The sequence below is a fragment of the Drosophila takahashii genome, chromosome 2L, assembly GCF_030179915.1.
Source record: "Drosophila takahashii strain IR98-3 E-12201 chromosome 2L, DtakHiC1v2, whole genome shotgun sequence".
Lineage (NCBI taxonomy): Eukaryota > Metazoa > Arthropoda > Insecta > Diptera > Drosophilidae > Drosophila > Drosophila takahashii.
The window spans coordinates 28,134,795-28,144,118 of record NC_091678.1 but is presented as its reverse complement, the minus strand read 5'-3'; the positions used below and the strand labels follow the sequence as shown (position 1 = coordinate 28,144,118).

At 41.3% G+C, this 9,324-nt stretch overlaps 3 protein-coding genes across 3 annotated transcripts; 1 reads left to right on the top strand and 2 right to left on the bottom strand.

Annotated features, from left to right (window-relative positions):
* Positions 1 to 2,642: 2,642 nt before the first annotated feature.
* slmo (PRELI domain containing slowmo) lies at positions 2,643 to 4,147 on the bottom strand. The gene is made up of 2 exons (XM_017148719.3): positions 4,007 to 4,147; positions 2,643 to 3,896 (listed from the first exon to the last, which is right to left on the bottom strand). The coding sequence occupies exon 2, from the start codon at positions 3,816 to 3,818 to the stop codon at positions 3,171 to 3,173; it is 648 nt and encodes a 215-aa protein (XP_017004208.1). The 5' UTR covers positions 3,819 to 3,896; positions 4,007 to 4,147; the 3' UTR covers positions 2,643 to 3,170.
* LOC108062163 (uncharacterized) lies at positions 4,050 to 4,802 on the bottom strand. Its single transcript, XM_017148721.3, has one exon. It carries the CDS (start codon positions 4,722 to 4,724, stop codon positions 4,194 to 4,196), a length of 531 nt encoding a protein of 176 aa, XP_017004210.1. The 5' UTR covers positions 4,725 to 4,802; the 3' UTR covers positions 4,050 to 4,193.
* A 1,196-nt stretch (positions 4,803 to 5,998) lies between these two features.
* Positions 5,999 to 8,689, top strand: IPIP (Inositol phosphatase interacting protein). Its single transcript, XM_017148722.3, has 4 exons — positions 5,999 to 6,207; positions 6,287 to 6,622; positions 6,690 to 6,908; positions 8,328 to 8,689. Exons 1-4 carry the CDS (start codon positions 6,147 to 6,149, stop codon positions 8,600 to 8,602), a joined length of 891 nt encoding a protein of 296 aa, XP_017004211.1. The 5' UTR covers positions 5,999 to 6,146; the 3' UTR covers positions 8,603 to 8,689.
* Positions 8,690 to 9,324: the final 635 nt, after the last annotated feature.

Below are 9,324 nucleotides of genomic sequence, written 5' to 3'. Positions count from 1 at the left end.
AGTTTGCAACGCAGTGAAGGAGACGTTTCCGACCCCATAAAGTATATATATTCTTGATCAGCATCACTAGACGAGTCGATCTAGCCATGTCCGTCTGTCCGTCCGTCCTTCTGTCCGTCTGTCCGTCCGTTTCTACGCAAACTAGTCTCTCAGTTTTCAAGCTATCGGGATAAAACTTTCCCAAAAGTCTTCCTTCTATTGCAGGTAATATATAAGTCGGAACGAGCCGGATCGGACAACTATATCATATAGCTCTCATAGGAACAATCGGGAAAAAAAAATGTAAAAAAATTATATCTTGGGTGTTTTTGAACCTATAACATCCTACTTTTGGAAATGTAATTTTTTATCTAATTCTGAATTTCGAATAAAATTTTTTCAAAATCGGACGACTATATCATATAGCTGCCATAGGAACGATCGGAAAATTAATGGGAATATAATAGGAAATAAATTATTGCTTCGTTGGTTTTTATTGTATTCTCTTCTACTCTAGGATATAACTCTTTTCAAATATTTTCGAATTTCGATTTTAATTTTATCAAAATTGAACTACTATATCATATAGCTGCCATTGAAACGAAAGCAAAATTAACATTTTTGCGATTTGTAAATTAATAGGAATTATCTGCAAGGGTATATAAGATTCGGCTGGCCGAAGCTAGCTTCCTTTCTTGTTTTTCGTTATTATTGTTATTATTGTTAGTTTTAAGTTGAATTTTATCACCGACTTCGGCCCTTTTTAAATTGCTCGGGAAAGTGATTAAGATACTTTTTAAAATACTGTCAAAGTATAAAATTAAGTCTACTGCATCTAGATGAATCTGAAAAATGCGTAATAAACTTTAAAGACGTTGCGCACCGGCTAAAACGAATTTTTTTTTAATTATTCTTTCTTTTATGGATTAAGGATACAAAAAAGCCATATATGAAGGGGTGAGAGCATGGCCTTAGAAATTTCATACAAAATAAGTCCACCCTAATGTACAGTGATGAACTTAATTCTTGGCACACTTGGCATCTTGGATTTTAGGTTCCATTTTCTCCGACTAATATATGAATAAACGAGGACGGAAGCTAACTTCGGCAAGCCGAAGTTTTAATACCCTTGCAGATTTTACGAATTAAAACTTGACTAGACTAGCAACATGAATTAATAAACAACAAAATATTTTATAATTGAAAAAATAAAATTTTAAAATTTTTCACCCTATTGTTCCTATGAGAGCTATAGGATATAGACGCCCGATCGGCACGCGCGTTTACCTTAATGAAGGTACGCACAAAAAAATACGATTTGGAAAGTTTCATGGGAATAGCTAATATTTTGCGCGAAATATCCTGAAAAACGTCAAATTTTGACCTATTTCACCCTATTGTTCCTATGGGAGCTATAAGATATAGACGTCCGATCGGCGCGCGCTTTTACCCTGATCAAGGTACGCACAAAATAATACGATTTGGAAAATTTCATGGGAATAGCTTATATTTTGCGCGAAATATCCTGAAAAACGTCAAATTTTGACCGATTTCACCCTATTGTTCCTATGGGAGCTATAAGATATAGACGTCCGATCGGCACGCGCTTTTACCCTGATCAAGGTATGCGTAAAAGCATAAGATTCATGTCAAAAGCTCTTACACTGAGCGAAATATCTTCATTTTGTGAAAGCTATATCCGATTGTTCCTATGGGAGCTATAGGATATAGACGTCCGATCGGGTCGGCTTTCAAACTTGATCTGCGTACACATGTTTTAGGACGACTGTGAAAATTTCAAGGCGCTAGCTTTTAAACTGAGCTCGCAAACGGTATTGAAACAGACGGACAGACGGACATAGCTATATCGACTCCCCTATTGATCCTGATCAAGAATATATATACTTTATGGGGTCGGAAACGTCTCCTTCACTGCGTTAAAAACTTCTGACCAAAATTATAATACCCTCTGCAAGGGTATACAAATTAAACAAAATTTGTTTATATAAAGGCCACATTTTACTGTTCAAATAATTTGGTTTTATATTTATATATCTTAAGACTAATTTTTATACCCGTTACTCGCAGAGTGAAAGGGTATATTGTATTCGTGCAAAAGTATGTAACAGCTAGAAGGAAGCGTTTCCGACCCCATAAAGTATATAATTCTTCATCAGGATCACTAGCCGAGTCAATCTAGCCATGTCCGTCTGTCCGTCTGTCCGTCCGTCTGTCTGTCTGTCTGTCCGTATGAACGCTGAGATTTCGGAAACTATAAAAGCTAGAAGATTGGCATTTCGCATGCAGATTCTAGGAGCTCCTCCTCCTGCAAAAGTTGGTAATACTCTAGTTTACGGTCCTCACCCCCAAAATTCGCGAAAAAATTATCCTCGACGGACCGCGGATTCTTAAGAATTTACATGAAGAAATATAGGCGCGGACTGTCATGGTTCTCTTGTAATCGAATTTCAAAGTTACGTGTTTTGCTATAAAAATAAAGTATCCTTTTCTATGATTTTGAGTAGTTTGCTATAAAAAAAATTAAGGGCTTTTCATCCCTTGTCAAAATAATAGGCGTTCACAAAAATTCGACCAAAATCTGAAATTGTTTTTATAGGGGGCGCGCGATTTTTTAAAAAATATTTTAAAGAGCATAACACATGTGGAATGGGCATTCTGGCGTTTTATTTTTACACAGGCTGTTCGAACTCATTGCAATTCTAAGATTTGGCGGTCATTCTACTGCCAGACCCACACTACATTTACATACACACATATGCATGTATATATGAAGTAAAAGTATACAATTGATCTTGAAACTGACTGGTTGCAGACAACTTTTTAGTTTAATTGCTTTCTCGTTCTTCCATTTCTGCGGCGGCTTACAAAGCTTACATTGACTATGTACTTTATGAATATTGATTTGCACAAATAGGTGCTAGCATTAGCGTGAGTTTCTTCAAATTCTGCCAGATAGGGGAAATTCTTATCGGCCGACAGCCACCAGCCGTGACTGATAGCCGGGGTCGGTCAAAAGAGAGTTGGTATAAAATATATTTAATGGCTTGAGAAAAGAAGTAATTGTTGATGTCTCAGGCGTTGCTAGAAGTCCATCTCGCCATCGGTTCTTTGTTGTACTATAATGGCGACTGGGCGCCATCTAAAATAATTCACTACTGCCTGGTCGCCACCTATGTTATGTGCATCGCCTTCGCCGCCTTAGCAGCCTGCGCGCTGATCTCGTCCATACTTTTCCGGGCGCTCTCCGTCACCTCGTCGATGGAGCGCCTTGTACTGTGTAACAGTTCGTCTGTGCCGCGGGCGATGCCCTTGACTTCCGTGTTAATCAGCCCAATCACCCACTCTAGGCCCTGCCGACCCTTGCCCGCGTTGGTGCTGATTGTCGAGGTGAGCAGGTCCTCCATATAGTGGGACAGCGGAACGCCGAAGACGGTCACTGTGGCCTCCTGCTTGAGCAGCGTCTTGCCGGCGTCCGATGGATGCGGCTCGTAGTAGAGCACTTCGTCGACGCTGATATTGCGGCAGAATGTGAGGTTGTTCGTCTTAAGCACCATCTGCTTACGCTCCGGGTCCACCGTGGAGCGCTCGCTGGCGAAGCATGTCTTGGCCGTGCCGATCAGCGCGTGCGTCCACTTGGGGAAATACCACTTGGACTGCACCAGCCGGTGTGTGTGCAGCACTCCATCCACCACCCGGCGCTCGACCACGTCCGTGCCAATAATGGAAGGAGTCATCGGGTTGGGATACTTGCGCCACGCCGCCTGCGTGACCGTCTCCCACGGGTGGTTGAATATGTGCTCCGACGTCCAGATTTTCATTATGCAAGCGCCGTTGTCGTCACCTTCGGGAGGGATGTGTATCCTTAATTGGCAAACGAGCTGTCGGCTGAGCTGAGCCTGCAGGGGCAGACGTAACGGGAGAGAGCGTTAGGTCGAGTTTACGGTTCGAATTTGGACGGCAAAATCTGAATTATTAAATATTTGGGAGAAAAGTTACGAGAGCTGACCTTTACTCGTGTTCCGTGCTGCTAGAGATGAGACTGTCTCCGATAGACGGTGCTATCGATGGTGTGGGTGTCGTTGTGCAGATAACGAAAGTCACCCTGTGCTCGATAACTAATTTATTAATGCTTATAAACAATTTAACAGCTAGTTCTTAACTCGATTTACTCTCCTATTGCATTGGCAGCCGTCTTACTCCGCGCCAAAGGTCCGCATGTACTTTTCGTAGGGGCGCTGGTCCAGTCGCTGCAAGCGCGTCTGAAGGAATTCGCGGAACTTGCGCATTACGCTGGCGTCGGCCCTGATTAGGATTCTTTCCTCGTCCATAATCTCGCCCAGCAGCTCACCGCTGTCAGCCTCCGGCCGCCGTCCCAACGACCGCTCTAGACGAGTTCTGATCTGATTGACAATCTTCTCGCTCTCGTAGTCCATTATTTTGGCCAGAGCCTTGGCCGGCGTGCGTCGTGGATTGCGTGACTCGGAGACGGGATCGGCGACCAGATCCGCCTCCTCCTCCTGATCCTGTACTGCTACTGCTCGACTGATTGACTCTTGATCCGGAGACTCTGCCTGCTCAATGAACGCAGTCAGCGAAGGCTCGTCAGGATGCAATTCGCTATGCGTAGAGTTGTTCTGAAAGTTGGTCAGGTGGAAAGTACCGTTCGTGTCGTAGAACTTGTATCCCAGCATCTCCAGAGCTATTTCCGTGAGTAAGTACGACATTTGGCAGGATTAACAATCACTCAGAATTAATTGGAAACAAAACAATATCTGGTTTATAGGTAGCAGATGCCGAAACCATCCAGCGATAACGATAAGCAACCTACCTAACTAAAAGCTTATTCACACTATGTGGGGTAACCTAACCCGATTACTAAAAAGGTGTTCACACTGGGTTAACTTTATTTATGGGGTTTTGGCAGCTGTTCCTTGATAGGATAGGTAGGGTATTCGTTTGTGTGTGTGTCAACTGTGTTTGTATATTTCACCGTTACCGATAAGAAAAACAGAAAAGAGAAAACAAAAAAACTACAAATCTATGATGACTATATATACAATATTCATTCTTTCAAGGCAGAAATGAGTTTCGGAAATTCAACAGCCTCAAATTGGCTATGGAATTTTCAACAATTCAGCAATTAATAATGTCCGAAAATGTCCCAGTTAGTCCGCCATCCAATTTTGACGGGGTCTTTTATGCGATAGTTAGGCGACGTTTTTTTTTCGGTGTAACTCTGATTTCTTCCTCTTGACTATGGAAAATGGAACCATGACTGCGAAAACAAATCAAATCGATGGCGGAAAAAAATTAAATAATGCTTCAGCTCATTTTTCTTTTAGTTTTTTTTTAATTATTTGTAGTTTGTTATGAGCGTAAAAGCGTTCGCAAGCAGGTTGCTATGTGTTGGCCAAAATGTAAGCTGTTGTGCGTACGAAAACATCAATGTTTACAGCAAAGTGTCAGAATATGTTCTGCACTTCGTAAATATACATAACTAATATTAATCAAAAGTGTTTTTTGTACTCCTATACAGTTCCAAAGTTGCTATAAATTACCAAAAACAGCACAAATTTGGTTTTGTTTACAAACTTTTCATATTAATATTGGCTAGGCAGAGGCGTAGTAAGAGCGGAGTGTGGGGTACGGGAGGTTAGGATCTCCCCCCGTCAGCAAAATGTATACATACTCTTTATAGGATATGTTATAAATGTTCAGATATGTTTTTTAACTGTTATCTTAATCTATTTATTGTATTACTCTACAAAAGGATTAGGAGAGCGCAATTTTACGAGAGTTTTCCCGAGTTGAAATCCCCCTTGAGCTGAGCAACTGCTCTTCAGTCAGCTGTTATTGGATGGTGGATGGAGCTCTGTGGGAACACGAGTTTCACATGTGTCAAAAATCCCAACCGTTTCACACGGATGGGAAGGGGCTGTAACAGTTTGTACGGTAATCTGATTTTTGGAGTTGCTGATCGTTCAAATATCGATAACCAGAGTACGATATGAGAGCTCCGCACTGACCAACAGCTGTTCTGGCGTCGATTCTGGCTTTACAATTTTACCTGCTCATAACAATAATAAACAAAAGAAGCAGTCGGTGGGCCTATATTTACTCCAAATGCAACCCAAGCAAGTCCAGCAATGAAAATCAACGAGAAGAACTTGTACGTCTTCGCAAGAACTCCGCCGTTCGACATGGAAGGTATATATTTCTCTGTATTAAGCCCTTTTTTCTCGTCTATTAATAATCATAATCTATTAATCACCGAAACGCCTGGTAGGCTTTCTCAACAAACGGGGCGAGGTCAACAAGGCCTTCCAGAGACGCTATTTCGTGCTGAAGGGCAACCTGCTTTTCTACTTCGAGTCGCGGGTGGATAAGGAGCCTCTGGGGCTCATCATAGTCGAGGGATGCACTATTGAACTGTCGAACGAGGTGGACAACTACTGCTTTGAAATAGCCTTTAACGGCAACCGCACCTACATCCTCTCCGCAGACAACCAGGAGAGCATGGAAACGTGGATGAAGGCACTCACGTGCGCCGGCTATGAATACAAGCGCATCATCCTAGCCGAGCTAAAGCGGCAGCTGCACGAGATGGAGGACTCGAGAAACAGTGAGCCAGATTTTTGGGTCAACCAAAGAACCCGATTTCCTAATCTTATACGTTCTTTAATCTACAGAAATGCTTGGCAATGTCATTGATGGGCCGCAAAGTGCCTCGGAGGGAGCGAGGCCCAGGCCTCCGCCCAGGCGGACGAATCCCTTCAACAGACCAGCACCTCCTCCACCGGACAGCTCGTTAAGGGGCGGTGTGGTCATGTCGCCCCTGCCATTTATCAACGGATATTTCGGCTCCAGTAATGCCCGCTTGCAGCAGGAGAAATTGATGGGCAAGCAAGGTTTGTAAAAGGATTCTCTAAAAAATAGTATTCTTTGGGAACGAATGTTTGCAGTAGAGAATGTTTGCAGTACACAAACAACAGAGTAAAACGATATATTGCATATTGAAAAGTATCTAACAGGTAGAACGAAACGTATAAAGTATATACATATACTAGCAATACCCGAAGCGACGTTGTCCGCTACTATTGGCAAAGCATTTATTGCTGATTTTTTCGTATATTCAAATTAATATCAGAGTAAAATCCCGCCTAACCTTAGCTAAACAGTAAACCCACCTACAACGCACTAATATTCTATCCATATTCTTCTAACCATAACCATAACATCTTACCTTAACAACGTATTAACCCTAATATTACCTCACCTTAACTCCACCTATTTTATTCTAACCCTTGGCACACTTTTTTAGCACCTTAATGCTGTTCTCACTATTTCCTCGTCTTGACCCACATTAACACCAGGTTTTCCTCTTCTTAGCTAACCTAACTTTTGTCTCACCTGAAAAAAATTTAAACCTTACTATACTTACTTACTTTAACTTCACTTTTTTTTTTAGTAAAACTTGTTTGTCACCTTGACCCACCTTATCCTCACTAAAGTCCAAACGAACTTTCTCACCCTCACCCTTCTCTTACATTACTTTTACCCTATTCAATCTAATACCTCCGTAATCGCAACTTAACCCAGCACTAACCTCACCTTATTCCCACCTTAACTCCACCGTTCTGGTAGCCTAATTATATAATTTTGGTTAGCTAAGCGAATGCAGAGAAAAATTCGTACTCTTTTTTACCGTTTATTTCGAACAGATCTAACCCCCAAAAACCTTAAAAACATAAAAAATAATATATAAAAACAAGAACAAGAACGTTTCGTTCTATGTTGATTTTACATTGTTTTTTTTTGTGTGTAGGTTTTCAGTTTCATTTTGCTTATGACGACCGTGAAAAGGACCCATGTAACTTTTTAATTGTGAAAAGCAAAAAAGACGGTTGACCATTTTTGAAGATATAACCGAAAAAGCCAAAAAAACATAGTTATGTTTTTCTTGAATTTTTTTTCATCCTGCCCTGAGTATTTTACTAGTTTAAAAATTGTCACTAAAATAAGATCATTTTGTTGTACTGTTTTTTCATATTGTTTATACAGTGTTACAGTTATATACAGTTATTTGAACAGAATAGCTGAAAAACAGCTTATTAAAGTACCACTAGCTGTTTTCCCCGAAAGCAACGTGAGTCTACCGTTTGTCAAAGCTAGAGATAAGAGCAGTATACTCGCAGCCCAATCCAAGCCTCTATTGTCTTCTGCTCGCAACTCATCGCGCTTAGTCAGAAAAATGCCTTTTGGCGACATTCTCAGCATACTCTGTTGCATATTTCCAGAACCAGGCTACAGGCATTTTCTTCTTGCAGATGCTAACGGAAACGGAAGTCCGAGTGGAACGCCCAGGGCGCAGCGCCGCCCCACACCCGTTCCTCCAGTCGCCAATAGCGTTTTCTACCCCGACGCACGGAGTCTTGCAGGGTTAAACAACAACCACAGCGCTATCAGCAGTGCTGAGCGACAGCGAAGACGTGTTAGAGCGGTGGAGGATTTTGCCCGCAACCATGAACGCTTCCGAGAGGAACTGATGCCTGACGTTTCCGCATATCGCGAACGCCAAGGACAGCCCCTCATACAGTTGTGATGTAGGAGCGGGCTGCAATAATAAGCCAATGTATTATCCGTTTTGTGCTAAATCAAATCACGTTTTAAATAAACTGCTTAATTTCAATAGGTATGTAAAATATTCGTGAATGAATTAAATGTGTTGCTCTCGTCTAAATATTTTTCACTCGAACATATTTCTCCACCTCTTAAAACTGGCTTAGTTTGTTTGCAAGCCCTTTAAAATTAAATATATTTAAATCGGTTGCCCATATCCTAAAATAGTGATAATAATAAATTAGACTAGAGCAACATATTTATTTATTTCACAAATAACTTACGAATAACTAGAGGCAAATTCTCAAAACTAAATGTTCTGGAAAAGTCGAATATGGAGAAAGTGCAATGCTAACTTGATATCAAGTTATCAGAGCATCCAATAACTTAAAAAAAAAACAAGAGAGAACGCTATAGTCGGGTTGGTGTCCTGACTATCTATACCCGCCACTCAGCTAAAGAGAGTGCGAGGAATATTTTTTTGATCACGCATAACTTTTTAATGAATGGTCCGATATGAAAAATGTCTTCTACATTTTAATAGGTATAAATATACACAACAAAATTTAAAATCGTTAGTGGGCGATTGTGGGCGTTAGAGGGGGCGTGGCGCTCGGGTGAAATAAACTTGTGCTGCGGAGGAAGCCCAAGAATATGTGTGGAAAATCTCAACCTTCTAGCTTTTGTAGTTTCCGAGATCTCAGC

Excerpts from the sequence above, each read along its gene's own strand:
- IPIP (XM_017148722.3), top strand. The coding sequence starts at position 6,147 with ATGAAAATCAACGAGAAGAACTTGTACGTCTTCGCAAGAACTCCGCCG. Across the intron at positions 6,623-6,689 it reads GATGGAGGACTCGAGAAACA|AAATGCTTGGCAATGTCATT; the intron begins GTGAGCCAGATT and ends TTTAATCTACAG. Across the intron at positions 6,909-8,327 it reads GAAATTGATGGGCAAGCAAG|ATGCTAACGGAAACGGAAGT; the intron begins GTTTGTAAAAGG and ends TTCTTCTTGCAG.
- LOC108062163 (XM_017148721.3), bottom strand. The coding sequence starts at position 4,724 with ATGTCGTACTTACTCACGGAAATAGCTCTGGAGATGCTGGGATACAAG.
- slmo (XM_017148719.3), bottom strand. The coding sequence starts at position 3,818 with ATGAAAATCTGGACGTCGGAGCACATATTCAACCACCCGTGGGAGACG.